The 23,523-nt window shown below is 34.2% G+C and overlaps 1 protein-coding gene across 1 annotated transcript in view; it reads left to right on the plus strand.

Moving 5' to 3' along the window:
* The window catches only part of LOC104409942 (chromosome unknown open reading frame, human CXorf30), a gene marked incomplete at both ends in the record, with an annotated part of 87,567 nt that overhangs the window by 17,505 nt on the left and 46,539 nt on the right, over positions 1-23,523 (plus strand). Inside the window, 3 exons of the mRNA XM_010019976.1 lie at positions 17,258-17,433; positions 19,615-19,722; positions 21,637-21,748. Coding sequence (XP_010018278.1) covers positions 17,258-17,433; positions 19,615-19,722; positions 21,637-21,748 — 396 coding nt within the window. The remainder of the gene's footprint in view (positions 1-17,257; positions 17,434-19,614; positions 19,723-21,636; positions 21,749-23,523) is intronic.

Here is a 23,523-nt window from a genome sequence, read left to right on the forward strand (position 1 = left end):
CTGCTGAAACTGTAATTTGGCAGACTCCCTGTGACCATTCCCCTCAAAACAAACTCTAGGGTGCGTATAGGAAGCTCCTGAACTCCAGATATCAGATGCTACTGCACAGAATTAATTTGGATTTTCTGCTGCAGCCTTATTTTACTTGGAGATTCTTCATCCAACCTGATCATCTATCAGCCCTTCTGAGTTTGGCAGGCTACCAGCTTCAAATGTGTTTGAAAAGATTTTATTACTTCTCTTTTAAGTCTTACCAAGTTGTCACTCAAAGATGTCGTTTTTTTGGTGGGTTCTATTTGTTTGTTTGTTTGTTTTTGTATGGAAGTTTTGGGACAGGGAGACAACCTTGTTAATTTTCTGTTTAAATAACAGTTTATGCTTTTTTCTATTTTCCTTAATTGTACAGAACATTAATTCATGAATGTGTTGCTTTAATAAATGCATTTCTCCTGCTGTTTAATCATGTATCCTGTGTAAATGGAACTTTACTGTTGATATTTCCCTTTGTTGTTTCCTACCTGAAGTTTTTATACTTCTGTTGTACCCTTTTGTACAGTTTGACAGCATTCTGGAAGGATGTGATGTCCCAGGCTATGGTCACCCCTTGATTTTCTTTTGGTCTTTAACAGAGAACTTTTATGTCAGGTCCAGGTCATGTGTTCTGTTTTTGCAAAAGGATGATATACAGATGTATACTATTTTTTTCACTTTTTTTAATTGATTAAACTAAAGGTTGCATGCATGCTAGAATTCTTTAATGGACATTCAGAAGATGTCTTTATCTCAGTGATCTTAATTTTTATAGATCTTAAGGTACTGAAGCTATTCTAGAAACTGGAAGACTGTAGAACTCTGATAAAATTGTATGCATTTCAAGTTAGCCTGAACGAAAGAATGGGTAAGCTAATACAGGAAATATTCAGTGAAGATTTAAAGAAATTAATATAATTAAAGCCAACCAGACACAGTTTTATTAGAAATACAGTTTAGAAACAAAGTCATATATGCAGAATGAGGAACTGCAATAAGGAACTCAGTGCCTCTGAGAAGAGCTGGGGTAACAGCAGAAAAGAAAAACAGTAGGAACTCCCAAGACTAATGCTGTGATAAAACAGAACTGGTTAAGTAGCTCTCTAGTGTATAATTCAAGGAAGTGTGAGTAGGAGGATTAAGGTGATTTTCGTCTCATACAGTATACTGACAAACAGGAATACTGCAAGCAGTTCTTGTGTATGCATTATTAAAAGGTGCTGAAGTACTGTTCAACAACTTGCAAAAATATTTCCACATGAAATATGTGTTGTGGAGATCAGGCCTAACGATGAGAGACTTTGGGCTCAATCTCTTTTGCCTATCTGAACAAGATTGAAGAGCTGATGTTATTAACATTCATGACTTCTAAATACAGGAAAATGCTAGATACATAATGCTACATCTCTTAAATCTGTTAAAGTCATTACAAGATCTTTTGGCTGGTCATTGAAGCAAATCTAATGGAAATCAGAAATTAGACTCACATTTAAATGTCTTCTAATGCTAGCAATTAGCCACCAGAATAAACTGCTGTTGGATATCTTCAAATCAAGACTCACAGTCTATCTGGAAGATACACTTTATCAAAACACAAATTATTTGTATGAAGTTGCACAACAACAATTCTGTGTAACTGAACAGAATTTAAGTTCTGTGATATACCGAATGTTATATTAGGTAAACTAATTTTGATTTAATTTGGTAGATATAAAATTATAAAAATACTGTCAGTTTGTCAGTAAAAAATACTGTCAGACTGCCTCCAGATCAAAGGTGTGCTTGCCTGTGCTTCCTATGGTACTGGTAGTTAACGCTTCCCTGTTTCTGGCCTTAATGTTAACATACCTTCAAGTTCCAATTATTTAATGGTTTCATCATCATCAGAATCAGCAGAATTTAAAATCTATCCTTATAATTTCATGACCGTACACACGTGAGATAGTCTTCTGTGGCTTCATAAATGAGCTCCAAAATTCAAAGAGAGTGTCTGATGCATTTCAACTTTTGTACCTACTGTTAGAATTTCCCATCTCTTCTTATTGGACTAGGTAATACAAAATACTAAGAGGAATATTTTTGATTTCTCGATAGTTTATTGTGTAATTAAGTGTGAGTTTACAAGAGTTTATGAACATTTTTTCTGGACGGATTGTAACTAGTTACCAATAACAGAGTTTAGGATAAGGTAGATAATGAATCTGATCTAATAGGACAATGCTGATGCATGAATGTTTTGATGCATGTGTTTACCATCTTGGAGCATTCTTGGTCTCTTTCAACTCATTTATTATCACAATAACTCAGGACATCTTGTCTCAAAACCTGATGAAAAATGCATTGCTGTACAAATTAATGTTTATTCAAACAGGTATTTGAGGATGGATTCTATGTAACTGAATAATTTGATCTGTTAAATGAATAACTTGTAGTTTTGAATCTATAGTGGATGAGCTTTTAATAAAAATACCCACAATTTTTAATGTCTTCTAGCATTGTCTTTGTTGAAGAAAAACCAGTTACAAATCAATGATATTCAAAATTCTCAAACAATGTGATAGTCTAGAAAAATACTTTGCCAAAGCGTGATTTCCATTTAATTTGTGTACATATTGATTTTGTTACTATTTTGAATCCAGACAAGAAAGAATTAGATAATGCAGTTGGTTGACAGCTATTAAATCAGTTCATGATTTGCTTTGCCTCAATAGGAACAATGACTGGCATTTCTACTAAAAATCCAAATTTCTTACTGATTTCAATGCTGGTAGGATTGGTCATCTCATGAGATCATTTGTAAGACATTTTATTCTTTTTAACAAAGGAGGAAGATCTTTACATTGTGAAGTGTGGTTCTCCTTAAAGATTAACAGCATACCTGCAGCACCAGAAAGAAAGATAACTGTGAAATGCAGAGTTATGGTAAGATTACTCTAAATTTTGTTCTGCTGCATTAGAAGAAAAATGTAATTTTTATTGTTGGTCTGGCTGTAATAATGGAGGATTAATCAGTTTTATTAAGTAATCATACACAATCACTCTTTGAATAATAAAACTCAAAACTTATGAAGACCTCATTTAAGCTCAATGGTATGAACTAATACAAATGCTTGGAAAAGTGTCTTTTTTATCCTATTTAAATAATTACATTTCTATTCTTCTGACATCTGCTTCTAATTTTGGATCTCATGTAAGGTTGAAATCTACAAAAACTTCAAGCAGTTTCTGTACAGTCCACAAGAGAACCCTCATTCCTGATGTGTACCAAATTATTATTGTCATTTAGATTTCATTAATCATTGGAGTGTGTTTAATAATTTTTTTATTACAAGATAATACATACTTTCACTCTCAAAAATGAACTAAAATAAGTTAGTCATTTTAGAAGAAAAATCACATCATATTAAAGAAGTTGTATGATTTAAATCACTTAAGTATGTAAAGATATAACAGCTTTGTAGTATGTTTGCTTAATTGAAATTGGTTTTATTCTCCAAAGATTTGTAATTGTATTTATCTTTGAATTATGCTTTGGGAGGATTTTATTTTCAGAGCTAATATTTTTCTTCTTCTGTAAATGGATATTTGCTTCATCATCTAGATATCCTGCTTTCTGCATGAATTGTAAGCAGCTAAGAAATACTGACTTTAATAATGGATGTCAGTAACAGGTTCTATGAATAGAAGTGACTGGTATAGTATCTCTCTGCAGGAACAGTTTTGCAAATAAAAATATGTGACACAAGAACTAGGGGACTACCTCTTCCAGTAACAGATGACTATCCTCAGTTAATTTTACATGTAAACATGGGTTTATGTGGAGGAAAAAGTTCAAACCAGTAAGCATTTCTAAAAATATTTAAAATATCATTGTTTGTATATCACTTCTGGTTTGCCTTTCTTTCCATTAAGTGTAGTATCCTGATTGTGAACTTCTATAGGACTGAGAAACAGAGAATGACGTGTTCAAAATCTCGGTGCTGGGTGAGCATGGTTTAGGGAAGTGTCTGGACTACAAGAGTTTCTTTGTGATTTGAGACTTTGGAAAGAATAGTCTTGTATAATTTTCTGACCTGAAAATACTGTTAAAAGGTAAAAGAAAAACTAGATTGAAAGTTTTATTTACCCATACTGTATAATAAATTCTCAAGGTGCATTTTAGCTGCCTATAATTTTTAGTCTAATTCAGTATGAAAACTTGCAAAAAAACAGTAAAATCCAATATATTTTTACAATGTATGGGGCACTGAAATTGTTGACCTGAATAGGAATAGTTCCTTTCTATGAAAGTGAAGGAGGTAATGAAGTAGCTCTACATCTTCTTCACATTTCTATGGAAAATCTCGTAAATCCCATTTTTTGTTGATGAATTTTGAGGATGACACAAACATTTTTGATTAACAAATAGTACACCTGATTACTATTATGGAATTGCTATTATTGAAATGATTGGTTACATGCCAGACAGCTCATTTTGGAGTGGAAGAGCTTTCTGTCTTTACTGTAAGTGACTCAGATTATCCTGGCTAATGTCTCACCATACACTGTCAGTGTGACATTAGTAAAAGAACTAATACAGGCTTTAACTACTGAAGAATGGCCAAATAAAAGCAGAAAGCAGACAATGCTGGTGGTACCACTATTAGAATGTTGTTCACAGATCTGGTTCTTGGAGGTTAAGAATTGTCTTGAAATACTGGAAGAAAATTGAAGAAATTCACTAAAGCATGGGGAACTGGAAAAGCAGGCCTTGTCGTATTAATGCTAAGCATCTCTATCAACGTAGTTTGCCAAAGAAAAAAATGGAGAAGGAATGTGATCATTCACTAAAGAATATTGAAAAGATAGTGATGGTCTCTCAGTTTTGCTGACCAACATGCATCAAGAGCTAGCAGCCAAAAATTTAAATTTGAGAAATATTTAATGTCACATGGAATGCCCTAGTAAATAAAACTTCCAATAAAACATTGGAAGACCTTACTGGTGAAAACAATAGACAGAGTCTTGTGAAGCTGAGGACTTGAAATTGTTTCAAAAGGTGATAAATATTTAAGAAGAGTAGACACCTGGTACATCTGCTACAATAGTGAGCCAGATTTAATTAGTGAATTGATCTCTTTTTGACCTCAGAGTCTGTCTTCCTTCCTGGCCCTTGGAAAGTAAAAGATTAGCAACATTTAATTTCACATAATAATAACACTGCTTTTGGACAGTAGTTATAGTTGTATGTCATAGCCAAATGCAGTACAAATTTATCCTCTGCATTGCAAAAGTACTTTTCTTATCTTACATAACATATCAGATTTCTGAAGCATCAGAAATTGCCTACAGCAGAGGTAAATTTGGCAGGACAGTTTAGAAATGAGTAAGGTTTGTGCTAACATCTTGGTTTTCTTAATGGTAGACCTGTGGCTGAGGTGACTATCAGCCTACAGACAGTGAGGTTGTCTCCAGAGAGGTGAGGGCTGGAGGGCATCCCAGGAATAGTGGACAGTATGGAATCATCTTGACATGTCACCTGAGCACCACGAGTGCTATAGATGTTAACAAGGCTTTGATGAATATACTTACAGATTCCAGTTTTGTGTTTGAGCTTTGGAAATGCTTTTGGCTAACTTAGCCTTTTGAACTTCATAAATGAGTGTTTTTCGAAATACAATGCCTGTGAAAGGGTGATCGTTCAGACCATATGAAAAGGGGTGGGCAAGATGTGCGTGTCAAGGCTGAAACTGAGTTCATAACTATAGATAATCTGACCATTATGGATGGTCTGAGGCAGTGACTATCAGCTGATGTTGCAAAAGAATCCCTTGTTGAAGAGAGCAGAGAATTTTGAAGGAACAAGTAGGTCTACCTCGCAGGACCATGCATGGTGCATGCATGGATACAGGACACAGCTGTTATCTTCAGCTTTTAGTGAGCAAAATCAGCTAAAAGGAAATACCACAGTTCTGTCTGTACTGCCCTCCCCATCCCCCTAGATCTTATACAACTTTAACAAGTCATTGTGTCACCATCCTCTTTTAATTTGCTCAGGATTTTCTGTGGTAAGTAGTGTTGCATGCTTTTTCATCTGTCTTTCCTATAATATGTGATTCCAGTTAAATTTCTATTTGGTTTGCACTGTAAATTCTGTATCGTACCATCCATAAGGTGCAAAATTTCAGTATCAAAATGTATCTGCAGGTATGAAAATGTGTCATTTCATGTGTGCCTGCACCCATTTATTCTACAAAGAAAAGGATAGCAAAAAAGAATTAATTGCCCCAAATTTGGCCCTTAATAGCGCTCATACTGTTTTATATTGTTACATTCAGATATTTTGGGACAGTAAACCACTACCACTTCTTAGCTTTTCTCCCAAATCATCAGTACTCAACATACCTCCTGTGTATGATAAATGTATGATGTCACTATTTTGCAAATGGCAGAGTCAAATATTGATTTTAAGATTTGTCATGGTAGTTCCACATGCCTGTATTTCCAAGCAATGAATTGATAACTGTTTCTTCAGTTTTCAAGTGACCATCTTCTCATTATTTTTTTTTTCACCAGGTTTGTTTTTGTTTTGGTTTGGTTTGGCTTGGTTGGTTTTTTTTTGGGGGGGAGGAGCTTGTTGTTTTTTTTTAATTTTTATTTTTTGTTTGGATTGTTTTTTTGTTTAGAGTTTTTTTGTGGGGGGGTTGGGTTTTTTTGTGGGGAACAGGGAAGGTGAGGGTTTTTGTTTGTTTGTTTTGTTTTGTTTTTTCCGATCTATGCAGTTTGGTACATGATTTCAGATTGCATTTAAAATACATTTAAAATGAATGAAGATATTATGAAAAACCAAACTTTTACTTTCTGGTGAGGCAGATACATCACTTGGAAGTCTAGCAAGCAAATGATAAGTAATGGTCTAAATTCAGTCCTTCATATAATTTCTGAAAAACACTGAATAGTCTGAACAGTCACAGCTTCAATATTTGTCTTTTAGGCCATAAAAGGGTAAGTGTTCAGTTCTCCTTCCCCTAAAATTTCTGCTGGGCTCTCCGAAACTCATTGGACTCTTTGATACTCTGAAAGTCCCAGACTCACTGGGTACAGTCTGTAAAAAGTTAAACGAAATGGTATGATATGAAACCTGGACCTCTCCAGGAGTGGTTGAAAATGTCGAGAAAAAAAGCAAGAGTAGGTACACATAGTATGATACTTTCACATCTTTGAAGGTTTTTTTTGGACATTACCTCTTTCTTTAGCTGTGCTCTTTATTTTAATTTGATGCCCCTGATTTCCTAAATTACAGGAGTCAGTGGACAGTTAAACCCTATGCATTCTTTCCATGTTATTTGTGACTTTGTAGACTTCTATATATATGCATTCTGAATTATCACTCTTTCAGGATGAAGAGTACGATAAGGCAAAGTATTTCTTAAAAAAACAAAAAGTCAAAGCAATGATGACATAATTGAGCAACATCTTAAGATTAGAAATCTTACTGCTTTAAAAAATCCAGTGAAACATAGAAACCAAAATATATATTTCCATCAATGACATTTAAAAATATTAGGTGAAAAGTTACAAGAGTTGCTCAGTCTCATTGACCTTTTAAAGTGATTCATAGCACACCTGCTCTTTATATCAAAAATCAATCTATGACAAACTTCCTTGATGCCAGTTCTTGACCATAGCAACCATTTAAATGTAATCTTAGAAGTGGTGTTAGGAAGACCTCATTATCTGTCCCACTCTCAAGAGTCAAGCTTGATTCTTGGTATTACTCATAACCTGCAATTGCTGTTAGGAAGTACTGCAGTGAATATCGAACGGTGAATCTCTGTAAAACACTTAAATAAAAGAGAAGATTTTAATGTTTTATTTTTTTAATTTTTGTAGTAGAATTAAATGATTTGTCAAATAAGAATGCTTTTACTTTGAAGAAAGGAGCGCAACTCTGATGTGAGGTTCCCTCAATTTCTGGTCTTTTCATGCCCAGTAAGCAACCATTCATAGAGTTAAAAGTAGTGTTGATCTGCTCAACATGTGGGAATAACATAAATATTTCCCAGCATGGGACTGTAGATTCTAATGGCCAAGACCTAAGTGTAGCTCCTAGTGAAAGGCCTGGTGGGGTGAAATAGAGTGTGAGAAGGCTTTAGTTTTTCTAGGTAGACCCCATTCCTATTCCTGACTTTATTCCAACTATTAAAAGGAGATTAAGCAGTAAGTGAGATCCTGAACTCATAGAAGGGTTTGGTTTAGCTAAGTTTCATTTTGTGGAATAATGGTCCTTTAATTTTTCTGTACGTAGCCTCCATCTTCTATGTGTTCAGATCACTTTGACTATGTCTTCTGTGCGGATGCAGAGTACTCACCACGAACTTTTTCACTCTAACACGTCTACTCGTTTGTGTTTTGCTACATGCAAATACAAATAAATCATAACACCCAAGTCTTTGTGACTCTTCCTGTCAAAAAAGACTTCATCATGTTTATTCTAGCTGAAGTTTGCATTTTGTGGGAACTGCATTATGTCAATAGACAAGTTTAAGGTAGAGAGCTTGTTACAAACACAACCAGTGTTAAAGTAGGCCCAACTTAGAATTTAAATTATGTGTCAGCATCTCTTCTGTTATTTATTTCATTATTTATTTAATTAAAAGTAAAAAGCATATACTTAAGAATATTTTGTAACTATGTAACTTTGAAGTTGAAGACAGTCACGCACTGTTTTCATAGCTGTGATACATTAATTTTTCATAAATCCTAAGATAAACTGTAATCCGAATATTGTTATATATGGCTTATGCTCAGATCATGTTCTCAGGAACTGAAAAACCTGAAGTTATGAATCATGCCCTAAGACCAATTTTTAGAATATGCTTCCATAACAATTGGTAGCATAAAAAGTAACATTCTGTAAAAGAACCGTGGCAACATGGTTTATGGAAGAAAAACAGAATTGGGAAGGTGGTAATTATTAATCGCTCTAAAAAGCAGTTAGAAAATAATTCAGACCAGTCTATATTTGTATAGCCCATTAAAAGAAAAAAAAAGAGTTATCAAAAGGAGGGTGAATTATTAGAAATATTAGAATATGAGTGATAATTTTTTATAAACGTATAACAACTGCTAACCTCCTCCTCTCTTACTTACAGATACATGAATCAATTCTGTGATATAACATCAGGAAGCTAATGTAGATCACAAAATGACAGCTGAGCTGTCACTATCTGCTATTGAACAATTAACAAAAAAGTAAGGTTAGCTTTAAACCAAGTAATTAGAGGGGTGTTTCATCTATAGTAGCTGTGTGGTCATATATATGAAAAATAACTGTCAAGTGAAGAAAGAGAGTAGCTTGTATAATTAAACTACTATGTCATTTGTTCCATAACTGCTGTTGCTAGTCCTGTGGCTTATGAATCAAAGCAAGGTGATTTTTTTCTCAACCATTAAACACAGCAAGTCCACAGAAAATGTTCTTTTTAAAAAATTTGCTCACTGATAGAATCTGGAGTATGGATTGTATAGCTTAATGAATTAGGTACTAAACTAACGCCACTGAAAGGAAAACTTCATGTCTGAACTTTGTTCCCTGGATATACCTCTGTAGTGATCGTCTTTCCAATGCATGGAACTTGTGCTAGATTTTTAGCTCAAGACAAAAATTGTTGTATATACTCTGTGTAGAGCTGTATGGTTTGTTTTGTTGTTTTGGGGTATTTTAGGGGTTTTTTTTTGGATTTTTTATTTATTTTTTAAGTAACAGTGGGAGGAACCTGAAACAGAACAGAGAGTATTCTCAAAAAAAATTAATTAGCTTAAGTATAACTTTTCAGACTACGTTTGGAGGCTCTTACAAGTGATGATCTGTGAATTTTTCTGCAGAAGTATAACCTTTAAACCTGTCCTGACATTTTTCTGAGTTGATGGCACTACCACTCCTTTTCCCTTCAGTGATTAATGTGAATTAGTGAGTAGTGAGAACTCGGTGTAATAAATTACCCTCAGTGAACTTCGTGTAATATGAACAAAAAGGAAGAAGGGATCTTTATTATTCATCCTATTCCTATGAAGTTTGTCCATCTATATAACAGAAAGCTGTATCTTTTAGTTAAGACTAATTTGTCTGGGGCACTATTACTCTCAAAATGTACTCCCACTTGTCCAAAAGAATATTGCTGTGTTGCCAAGATCAGAATACTGTTCAAAAATACTGCGTGTACCCAGTAATTATCCATTTATATATTTCTCTGGAATTTAGAAAGGATACTTTACAAAGAATTTTTACAGTTCAAAGGAACCACCTGAGAAAACAGGAAACTTACAAAAGTCAAATAAAGATTTGTTCATGAATATTCATTACCCATTAATTAAATAACATGTTTGGTTATTATGAGTTTTTTGTACACTTGCAGGTATTTTTAGTTTTAAATGTAGAGTAAAAATCCATATTTTTTAATGTTACCAACTGATAATTATTAAGTGTCTTTGGCCATTGGCAACATTGTAACAATTTACAATTTTAAAAAACTTAGGTTTTGGTTACCGGATTTTACTTTGGTGTTTTCTGTGGATTTCTCAGTGGGGAACGATAGTACAGAAGCTGAACTTGTGCTAATAAATTCAGGTTCATTATCTTACATTATTTAGAAAAACAGACAGTAAGAGTTAATTTGCCTTCAGGTTGTATGCAGAGGTCAAGATGTAGGCCAATTCTTGTTTTTACATAAAATGTCTAAAAGACTGTTACTGCTTTGAGCACATGTACTCTTTAGTAGTTGTTTCATGGAAAAAAATCTAAGTATATATTGCTGGTTGACTGAGTCAAGAGACTTTCTAATCCATTCATATATTTGAAAAATAGCATTGGCTGTTTTGAGGAAGTATCTAATATGTGAGTTCCAAGCAGGATCTGTACAACAGGAGATAAGCCAGAGGGGAAGGTCTATTTTGAACAGTGAATTATTAGTTTCTGCTTTAATAAAACCAAATGCCTGGAAGGGATTTAGTTTGGTTCCCACGTAAGTGAGGAGACAATAGTTTTGTCTCTTCTCTGCCAAATCTTTCTTTTTCTCTCTCTTTCTCAAGTCCCTGAGAACCATGAGTACTCAAAAATTGCTAATGTAACTCTGGAACATATGCTGCCCACCCCCACTTCCACAAGAGTTGTTCTTGCTGAAACTTGTGCCACTGTTGCCATTTGTAATGGCTGACATATCTGTGCCACTAGTGGACTGCTTCTGCGTTCTTCAGTGGTGATTTCAAAAGATCGCTGTCAGAGTCTTCATGTTTAGCAAGATGTTTACATGCAGATCTAAGAATAAGCAGGGTGTTTTGATTACTGCTTCTAGCTCTTTCCAGCCTTTGAAACTCCTAGCTTTTGGCAGTCTCTAGAAAAATTAATGCAACAGTCTGTTCTGTGTGACCCATACACAGCAGATGGCGACTGTAGGATGAATATGACAATTGAGAAACACTTCACTTCTATTTACCCAAGTTTTAAAATCTAAATCTCAGTAGGATACCCTTCCACCTATAGAAGATATAGGATGAAATAATGGCTCATGTCTAGACAAATGGATATGCCAAGAAAAGTATATTTCAGGTGACAGTGGCAGAAGTCCTTTCCCTCACAAAAAGATCTGCCAGGTACTCAAAACTGAGACCACAGGAATATGGAGAGATCAGTATTTAAAGGGCTTTATATTCTTACTCATAAATGCATGGTTCTCTAATAAAGACTTTCTTCCACATCTTTCTCAGAGAGAGGGAGAGGCTGCTTTCTGGGTGACAGCAGAACTATTTGGACTGCATAGAGAAACCAGAGAAGTGCAAGTGTGGCTTTGGTTCATACTGCTCTGATTTTAGTGCTTTCAGAGGTTCTAGTAACAGATGTCAGTCAATAATATATATTATGTTAATATTATTAATAAACATTGCTTGTGATATAGTGAATTTGCATTACTTTTTTAGAGAAAATGATAAAGGAATGTGTGGGGCAGATTTCTGATACAGATACCTGTAGTAGGACACATATGGAAGAAAAACAATGCAGCATTTGTTGTTGTATTTGAGACAGAAATTTGTGGGCAAACTTCAGAGACTTAAAAATTAACTTTTCTTGGAACAACAAAATGAGGATGTTTTCTTTTTACAGTTTATCTGATCTTTTAAGCCATAGTGAGGCACAGCACCAGATAACTCCTATAGAGACTATTCCTTCAAATTTATATATCTTTTTGTTTTCAGAAAATCTATGAGCATTTAAGGAATTTAATTACATTATAATGTTGATACTCTCTGGCTCCTGAGAATGCAGAAACATGCCAAAAATGAAAGTTGGAATTAAAATCTCCAAGTGCCTAGGATTTGGGGGAAGAAAGTTTTTATCTGAGGCATTTTACTTGTCAATATGAACTCATTTGTAATTTTCTACTCTTGGAAAATTCAGGAGAAAAAGTTATTTTCAGTAAGAATCCTGACAATTTCAGTTTTGTTCTAGAATTATTTCTTCCTCTATGTGTTTTGTATGAGTGGTATCAATCTTTTAAAATGTAAAGAGACATTCTTCCTCAAAATTCTCTTTTTAGACCTAAAGAATAAGGGAGTTAGAGTAGGTGCAAGATCTAAGTCAAATTAATTAGCATATTACCTGTGCTGATTGAGTAACTTGATGGTAAGTGGTGTAGCTGGGATATAAATTATGTCATTAGTATGGTCATAATAATTCAATAAAATGGAATATTATCAGAGTCGGTTACTAGTTTTAAAAAGTAAAGAGGTACTTTCAGTTAGCTCATAGAAGCATGAGCTGGGAATAGAGGCACATTGTAGAATATTTGCTTCCATGTATGAAGCAGAAGTCATTAAAGTTGATGGAGTAATATTTCAAAGTATTGTAATAATTAGCCATTACTGCTATTCTACTGTAGTACCATTAGGTTCTGATAGGTGGTTGTGACTTTATTTTTGCAAGTATTTCTGAAAGTCTTGGAGGCACTGGAATATGGGCACTTCTTGTCACTGCCTTTTCCTGATCATAGAATCATAGAATGGTTAGGGTTGGAAAGGACCTTAAGATCATCTAGTTCCAACCTTCCTGCCATGAGCAGGGACACCACACACTAAACTATGTCAGTTCTGAGCAAGATGATACCTCAGCATTTCACTGGCATAGCTTTCATCATGTTTGTAGTTTCATGCCAGAGGGAGCTTTCTAACCTCACCACATCAGATTTTCAATCCAGGGCTCTATGCCCATGGTGCAAATACCAGTTTCAGTGTCTAGTAGGGTAAACTAAATGTTATTAGAATAAGTTTCTGGAAGTAATTCTATTGTTTCAGTTGCTGACTTCATTGTGAATACACAGACATCATCAGCACTCACCAAGCCTTCCAAAGTCTATTCTAATCTATTGGAATTACGAATTTACAACTATATTGTAACTTCATACAGCAGTTGAAAACAAATAATCAATAGCAGCAGAAAATAATTGCAGTTGATTGTTGTAACATTATATGGGTAGATACAGGTAGCTCAGGAACTGAACTTTGTAGTTCTGTATACATTAGAAGTCCAGGTAAAATAGTGCACTTTTTTGGTAAATAATGCTGTGATTCTCTGTCCTCATAACCCAACATGGGAAGGAGAGGGTTATCTTGGCAATTAGTTTACGTCACAGAAAGGGTTAATAAAAAAACCCCCACAAATTTATATGTTGAGGGAGGTGGTTCACTGCACAGAGGTCTGCTCCATTAACTTTTGAGTTACTAGGAAGCTGGAAGGACTCAGCCTCTCAAGACATAGCAAGTTAGGACTTCCATGTGCCTGAATGATCAATGCAAGAAAGGCTCAGCTGAGTGTGGACATGTGCGTCTGGATTACAAGTGTTTGTGGTGAGAAGTGGTAAGGTGAGGTGCTCATTGGAAACACGTTGCATCAAGCAGTTCAAGAGCCAGCTCTGATTTCTAAAACTAATTTGACCATATTAGGCTGAACTATATTCAGCGTGGCTCTGAAACTCTGTCATCAAGTCTGGTGATCAACTCACTTGAGCCTCTTTTGTTCCAAGAAATGGAAATTTAAAATAAGGATACAATAGGATACTGTAGCTTAATTCCTACTACTAATATATAGGAACACCAATGACGACATTGAAAGCTTCAATCATTTTGAGCCTATGGAAGACAGAAGGCCAAGATCTACTTTTTCAAGAATATTGCCACCATTGCAAGTTCAATCTTTGAGTAAGCAACATACCTGCTTGTCATCAGATGCAGCACAGATAAAGAAGGGACTTGTTACTTTTCTTTCTAGAAGAACAATGATTTGGACAAGGACCTACAAAAGGAACGATTTCTGCTGCATTATCCCACCAGGCCTATCAAAATACCTGACTTGAAAATTTGCTTCTACAGCAATAATCTGGCAAACTTGAGTGCAAGTACAAACATTTTTTCTTTAAAGCCCATGTACTGGAAAAGCAGCAAACAAATGCAGGGTGAATGTTATCTCCTTAATGAAACTGGATTTTATATGAAAAAATTGTTCTAAAGCATTAAAAGTGTAGGTAGTCCCTTACAAACTTTAGCCAAATAGTTCTTTTATTGATACCGATGATGATTAGAGTAGATCAGTGTATACATTAAAAAAATGTAAAATTACATAAGGGCTTAAATCCTTTAGGTCCAGTTGCTGAAAGAAGGAAGCAGAGAATGGGATGATGAGAAAATCTTTGTTATAAATAATGTCAGGAAAATATTTCAACAAACAGGTATAATATCACAAAAGATCAATTGATGATGGTGAGAATCTTCTGAAGAAAAATCTTGATAGCAGATTATTACACTTATGCACAGGTTCAAGCTATCAATGTAGGATAAAGTGTAAGCAGTCAATTGCTTTTTCTAGTTCCACAGGGAATAAATATTATATTTTAATTTAATTTAATTTAATTTTACCTTATGTTAGATTATTTTAAATGATCTGCATTGGACAAGAAATGGATCACAGCCAATTCTAAAGGAATAAAACCATGACATACTGCACCAGAATGGCTCTTTCTTGGGTACTGGCAGTCTTTACATAAGTTTGAGGAATGAAATGAATTCTCTTTTTTTTTCAGCTTTTATATTTTTCCTTTGTCAGAAAGTTTATAAAAAACACAATGCTGAAATGTGGATCTAAATTGATGACTATAAATTTGTTTGGAATTTGACTATGGTGCTACTCTTTTGCATTCTTTATGATAAAATGGTTCCTCCAGGAAAAACAATGCTCTGAACAGTCGCATGGGCATTTTGTTATTTTTCCTAGTACTGTGCTAACAATCCATTAAGGCCTAGAAATATACAATGTGTATACCTTGTGTTGATAAATATGTTTCTGCTCTTACTGCCATCCATGAAGTATCAGATCTTTGAAAACTATAGCAATTCCTGGGAATTTTCCTGGGAAATTCCAGGGAAATACATAATCCGAGGCATTTTATTTCTCCTAAGCAGGAGAAAAATATTAAGCTAACGTCAGCAATACAAAATCTCCTCTGTGCACAAGTTTACAAAGGTTTCTTTGATAGTTGCTGCTTTTTTCCTAGACAAGCTGTCTAATATTTCCTTTTTACTGTAAAAGTATTTCTTCAACACAGCATGTAGATGTTTTACTATAAAATTGTTACAAAGCCTTTAGCAATTAAATGGTAGATAGATTTAGAAATTTGTTTACACTGGTAAAAACTATTAATCTGAGCTTTAAAATAGTTCACGGCAAATTTAAATACCATCTTATTGGTGCAAAGCACTTGAATGATTTAAATTCTTGACGTCATCTTGCCATCTATAGAACACTACATGTGTTTTATGTATGTTCCAATAGCTATCTTCTATAAATGAAAATATATAGAAATTTACAAAATCATAGGCAGGATCAAAGAAGTGTGAGGCAGCTGTGTGAGGTTTTTTTAAAGTACTTCATGCTCAGTTTTTAGTGTACTGTTTATTTTAATAGATATTTTATCTTTTTCTCCTTTCATATTGCAATTTGAATTTTTACAAAGAAGTATAGGGGAAAATTTAATGGTGAGAACCAAATCACCATATATTAGAAACACCTCCCATTTTGAAATGAATGGTTTGGTTAGAGCAAAGGAAAGAGACCAAAATAAGAATGGAGATAAATATAGATGCAGAGAAATAAACACTTATATCTATTTTTAGATTTTGCATATTTTATATAGATGAACATATATGAATAGAACATATGTATTTTAAACTGCAGGTACACATCCTGAATTGTGACAGTGGAATTCCTTCATTAATAAATTCCTTTGTGTCCATTTAAAGTATTTCATTTCATAAAGCATATTGATATTTAGACATATAGGGTACATAGGATGGATTTATGCTATTTTTAACCTTAAAGAAGGGGGTCACTGTAACCCTGCTGAAATATAACTGTATTTTTAAGGCTGCTCAAGAATACACTGTAGGAGCTGTTCAGAGCGAGCTACTTCTGCCCAGCTCCTGCTCATCTTAAAGGTGTTCCATGTGTAAAGTATGCATATTTATCTAATTCAGCCATAGGGCTCCCTTTTACTATAGTAACTGGAATTTAATGTATGTCTTTAATAGTAGCCATGTTTTCTAGGTGGTCAAGAAAAGATTGTCCTTGTCTGGAGTGCTCTAGACTTTAAATGGAGAGATATGGAGACCAGTAGTAAGAGAAATGGCATAAAGGCATGAGAGAAGGAATGTTTGTTGTGGTGGTGTTGTTTCAATATCAAGTATTATGATGTAACTTAAAAATTAAGAGGAACAGATCCTGCAGAATTCATCCTGAATCGTTTGACAGCTTGCAAACCGGAATTTTTCAGCAGTCTGTGGCTGGCCATTAGGAGATGGCTTGGATGGTTTACCTGTCTGGGACTACAGCAGATCTGTCTGTAAGGTGTTTTTTGTCAAGCCTCAGCCATATCTTGAAAAGTGAAGTAGCTTATTAGGTTACAGACTAGCCAGGAAGACTTGAATGTTTCCTTGTTTATGGAATTACCTACTTTACAATTTGAAGAGTGGTTGAAATATCTTTTAACGCAGCTTCTCTTTTTTTGTGTTAGTTCACACATCAAAGAAAGATGCAGCATCTGTTCACATAAGTGTAATTCATGAGTAAGCATCTTACACTTCTTTGAGAAAGATCTTTTATGTATAATGGCTCATAATTTTTTTTCTTTTTTTTTTTTTTCTCTAGGATACCATTGGAATTCATATTCCCATCAGTAATCCCTCAGATAAAATTCTCAAGCTGAATGTGGTGCTGGCGAATCAGTCACTTCATGGACAAAACACTTTCACTCTTAGTCCCAGACAAACATTTTTGTATGAACTTAAGTTTTCCCCAGTTGTTGTTGGCACTTCAGATGAAAAGTAAGTTGCAGAGTTTTCACACTTGTGCTTGTGGCTCTTGTACTAATAAGTGAATTACTTTCATTGAAACCTTAGCCTCTGGATGTACATATTGTCCTAAAATAACTCCCATAAAACAAAACACAAAAAGTTATAAATGGAATTAAAAAAAAATTCCAACTTTAAATAGATTGTATCCCATACAGGATCTTTTCTCTGAGGGGAAAAAACCAACTGATAGGCTGTAGAATAACCCCTAGTTCTTCTAGTTTGCACTGATCCTATGAACAGTGTTTTAGAAATTTATTTATGATTAGAAGGTCCCTCTGAAAAATTCAGATTATTTGTTTGTTTTCTAAATTTCAAAGTTCTGTAGAGGAAATAACATGATTTCATTTTTTCTTCTGAGAGTAAACAAAAGTATAACAACATAACTAAAACCAGGTGAAGAACCCTTTAACAATCTTCACATAAATCCATTTAGCTTCACAATCTTCTATTAACAATAATATAGTAAATGAATATGGAGAGGTTTTTAATAATGATTTTTTGATTATGTTGGGAATCCCAACAAAACTATGCAAGTATGATAATTAACAATATAAAGACAAATGCTGCCTTGGTCTTAGTTTCAGCTAAACCAGTTCAGCAAGTAACTGAAGAGTGCAAAAGTGCAAAGCTTATTTTCCTGAAATTTGGTTAGCAAAGCATTAATTGATCTTTTTCAGTGATATCAATTGACTCGCAAAAATACGGGGATGGGGAAGAGGGTAGCATGGTGTTTTGTAAGAAGGGCAGAAACAGATGACTTGTGTTGAAAGACCCAATATTTACAAAGCCAAAATCCATGTATTTCAACGTTTTGTTCAATTTGCTTGTATGGATTTTTCCAAAGACCAGAATAATTCCAGGTATCATTGTACAATAGAGCTTTCAAGCAATACCACTTTCTAAAAATTATACTGTTACCACTCCAATAAGTATTTTTTTTTTCTGTGGGAATTTGTGGAAATTATGCATTCTGTGAATGAGAATAAACCTAATTTTTTTCATATCAGATAATATTTCTGGTATCTTTCAAGTGCAGAATTTCCAGATAATAAAATTACTGGCAAACTTTTGGGCTGATTGGTAGGCTGAGACATAGAGGAATATATGCAAAGATGACATAAAGCACACCTGTACATGTGAATACAATTATGCAATACTGTACTAGAAACCTGTCTAATAGCTGCTTTAAATTGCAATAGCTCCCCAGGACTACAATTATAGCTGGGCAGAGGTACTTCCACATTACATCCACACTATTATCTTTTTTTTTTTTTGAAGCCATGCTCTGTTTCCTTTACTATGGTAGCAGCTGGGAAAAAGTGTTATAAAAGTGTTTGTGGCAGGTGTATCTTTTCAAATGGATGATTCTTTCCTAAGCTGTTTCATGCTCACTTTAAAAGCTCTGTTAGTCTGGACCTATAAAGTCATGGAACAGACATAGTTATCTACCATTGAGAACAAGAACTGGTCCTTAGTGTGTCATGGGTTTCCACAGTGAAAATCTGCAATAGAAAAGAACTGTGTTAGAATGTCTGTCACAGAAATATACTGCTGGACATATCTCACCTAGCAGCAAACAATTTTCAGTCATGACAACATTTGATTGTATATGAAAACAGTATATTGAATATTCTTTTAAAGCATACCTCTTTGCCATGCTCATATAAATGTGTCTATATCTATTCCTCAGTTTTCATCAGTAGATTTGAAAAGATTTTCCTTACTAAAATCAGTGAATTCTATTTCTGTTTCTGTGCCTTATGAGCTCAAAAGTAACAGAAAGAACATCCTATGACACTGAAATGAAATTAAAGCTTACTGTTGTAAGTTAGCAGTTAAAATGCTTTTGAGTTGTAGTTTTTACTCCCCCCAAAACAAAAAAAAAAAAACAAAAGCAAAACAAACCAGCAAACAAACAACACACAACTTTTAATGATAAAAAGTTAAGAAAGATGAAGAAGAGATTTTGCTGCATCAATAATTGTATATGTTACTAGTTTTGGTAACTGAATTCAGATAGCAGCAAGAAGTGTTACGAGAAAACTGGCTGCTAATTAAAGAACTCGTCGTGTTGAACTGAATTTTAATGTGTACATTTTTAATTGTCTGCACAAAGGCTGTGTCATAGTAAGCTTATGTATCTGTTTTTAGTGTCATATTCCTGTCAGATATGATTGAAGAGTTCTGGTATGCACTGAAGTTGATTGTAGACAAACCATTGCCAACTAATATACCTGAAATAGAATGTGAGCTTGGAAAGTAAGTATGTAGTTTATATTGCTGGACTTAGTCAGTGTTTTAAAGGATCATGGAAAACGTATGAAGAGTTTACATCAAAAAGCCAGAATAGTGTTGTATGTGTACTATAGTAGTTTGCAGATGATTTTGATGGATGTATGTGTAGATAGAACCGGATAAATGGAATCGAGTGTATACGTAGATTTCCTCTGAAGTCTTTATATAGAAACCACTATGAAAATATTGCAGAACATAATCATAAAGATCCATAATACAGGGTTCTGTAGGTTTGCTTTATTTTCTTTTTATTTTTCTCTTTCTGAAGTAGTATTGAACTGGTATTTCTGTACTCTCTACTGTAGACACCTCACTGATACAATGCTTTGATAGTGTTAGTCAGAAACAAGTCTGTCACTCAGCTGCTGGTGACTAACTTATATGCTGGAAGGAGCCCCCTTCACACAAGTTTTAGGGCCTGAAGTTACAGTCATAAAGCCTGAGTGGAATACCTTCTCATCTGAATGTTGCTTTTTATATTTTATTTTTCCTTACTGATTTAGCTATGATTGAGTAATGTTTTCCAGAGGATAAGTATATGGCGAAATCTGGCAGTTGACCTGCCACAGCTTTGACTAGAGGGAATATCCATTAGATAGATAAGTTACAGCAAAACCAATATATGTATCTCATTTTTTGAACTTTTCTTATTTGCTGTTTTCACTGATTCACCTTCAATATCTTTTCTGTATCCCTTGGTGTTATAATGAGAATGTGATTTATGGTCATAAATCTTTTTTAAAGACAAATAATATATTATTTTGATCAGAATAGAGGAATTTTGGGGAGTCCTATGAATTCTCTTGAAAACACTTATTAAAGGTATCTTGTGTTTGTTTATTCTTTAATTATAAAATAAAGAAGGGCAGTCTGTAAAACAGTGCCAGCTGATTTAAAGCATAACATTTAGGCAATCAGCATACTCCAATCTTTGTTCTGGGACAGTCATTGTAAAATACATAATCTCCATGTTCAACATAATAATTTACCATTATGCTGTAATGAATAATGTAACAATTGCACAAAATGAATCAGACTTTGAGTCCATCCAGGGGAAGAAAGAGGCGGGAAGCAGGCAGAACCTCCATTGAAATGGCTGGTGTGAAACACTAAGTTTGATTTGAGTTCTCAAGTTTACAAGGTGATCAAGAAAAGCGGTTGCCTAGCAGCACTAAATCAGAAGCTATTGGCAGCATCACTTAATTACAAAAATTTACTGTAAACCATTGCTTAGACAAAAAGGAGTTACAGATATCATTTATCTGATTACCTTTAATTTCTGTCCAGTGCTTTTCCTGATCTGCAGAAAGTAAGGAAAGGCAAAACATGAATCTGCAAATTGGAGACTAGGAATAAATGTGAAGCTGTGGTGTTGGTTATACTAGGATTCATTTTTACACCCTCCTGTCTAAAAGTTAGGCATCAAGTTTAAGGTATTAAGCCTAGGCTCCTCCTGTAGACTGTGAAAAGTGTTTCCACATCTTGGTGATCTACACTAGCACCAGTTCTCTCCTTCTTGAGTATTGAGGGAGCTAGACAGTCCTTTTAACCAACTGACTTTAACTTCCTGGCAACTGAAGTACACCAAGAAAAACACACCAAGAAAAATTCTGCCCTTACAACTGACCCAAGTATTAAATGGTTATTGCTACCATTTATTATTGTTATTTATTATAATTAATAATATCAATTAATACTATTAAATATGCTTCTATACTTGTGGAAAAATACTAATGCATAAGTTATTATTTATATAATAAAGCATAATTCTTATTTCTAAAAGTACTCGTTCTTCAAGAAAGGAAGCGTGATGAATAATAAAATGCAATGGAAGAAGCGTTGTAATTAATAATCATTGCATATATATATTTTTTCCAGATGTTCTCGTCTATACATACCTCTCTTTAATCCTACCCAAGAAACTCTGGAGCTAGAATTTGTTAACAGCAATCCTAGCAATTTTTCAATTGAGACTGATCCAAAACACCCTGTAAGTAAGATTTCTGTGCTTTCATCTAAGTGATAGAAGAAAGCCTTCTTTCCAAAACATATTGAATACTGTGGGTTCAGAACACACAACATAGTCTCAAGGATTGGAGGCATTATATGTGTGTATTCTAGAGATTTTCTAGCTTAAGGGTAAACAGTTAAACTTGAAAAAACAGTGCAAGCTGAAGTATAGATATTTTTTCCTGGAATGCTTTGTGGAATGGTTTTAAGAAGGACTGCAGTGTTGGTTGCAAATAATATTCAGGAGATATTAGAAGGAGAAGTTGCAAAGAAACACCAGCTCTACTAGAAGTTTCACAAGCTTTAAGAATCAACAGGATAACCAGGTAAATATTAAGGGTAAGTAGAAAAAATTTTAATAAGAATTTAAGAATATCTCATAGTCATGGCAGTTACAACCAACTTGCAGAACGTATGAATAAGAATTTTATCAATTTAGCCACAAGCTTCAAGCAAATACTTGGAATAATTTTATTCTCTAAACTCACATTTACCCTAGGACTGAATTTTACTGAGAAAATCCTTATCCTGTTATTATTTAGTAGACAACGCTTTTCTTCTCCATCACAGAGATGCTGTGATGCCTCCACCTTGCTGCCTAACATTTTTGTCCTTTCAAGGACTGAGAGTTATATAGATGGACTCAGCTTTCATATTTTCATTGAGATTGGTCAAGATTCTGAAAAATATGTTTTATTGACAGTTGAATGCTAGTTAATAGTACAGGTCCTATGAAGAACTCTTTGGATATTATTAACAATTAATGCTCTTAAATGTTTCCTTTTTATGTTGGGGAGATGAAAAAAAAGATGACAGATGCATGGAAACTATGGTGCAAGAGATCAGGGGGACCTCTTACTAGGATGTGAATATAGAACCACTAATGTGAAAAAAGAAAATGAAGAAACCTGATGCAGACAGGAAAGAAACGGCAATTGCACTTTTTCTAAACATTAGGGAGATAATACAGGAAAGACATACACCAGAGCTGGTTGGTCCCTTCCAAACCAGACTACTCTATGGTTCTATGATTCTTTTTGAGCAAACTAGTATAAGGGTCAGAGGGAGAGAAGATGTATATTGTAGTAAGGTCCTAAAATAAAGTTGAAAAGGTAGAAAATAGACTGTATTGGGAAAATAGAGGAATGCTGTAAAGACATAATAGGTGTATTTTTGGCTTTCACAAACTAAACAACTTCCAGTCTCAAATATAGCAGTACAACAAAACCAAATACTTGCTGTTTCATCTGAATATGTTGCATCCTAAGTTTAGTCCTTCCATACAGCACTGCATTCAACTTCCAGAGGTTACTACTTGTTTTTATAAACTGTAATGTGTTTCAGGTATTAGTACATATTAATGCCTGTTTCAATGTCTGTGATGTGTGGAAGCATTTTCCCATCTTAATTATTCAAGTTTCTGCTCTCTTTAAAACAAATAATGCTTTCTTATCAGCAGAAAATTTCTGATTTTAATGATTCTCAGATGAAATACAACAATAAAGAGCAAATTATTAGAACGATAGATTGACGATGGGATTGTTCAATTAAGATAAGTAATGTTTGAAGAGGATGAGTAGAGTAATTTTAGGATTCCGCATATTCTAAATCTAATTCTAATTTTACTGTTTCATATAACTGTCCATATTTGGTTTTATGTCATCTAAGATGCAGAACTGTTGAAGATACTGGGATGAAATTATCTCAAATGATTTCATCAGTCACTGAGTTATGTTAGATAAACCAGATTCTCCA

The sequence above is a fragment of the Nestor notabilis genome, unplaced genomic scaffold, assembly GCF_000696875.1.
Source record: "Nestor notabilis isolate BGI_N333 unplaced genomic scaffold, ASM69687v1 scaffold12508, whole genome shotgun sequence".
Classification (NCBI taxonomy): Eukaryota; Metazoa; Chordata; class Aves; order Psittaciformes; family Psittacidae; genus Nestor; species Nestor notabilis.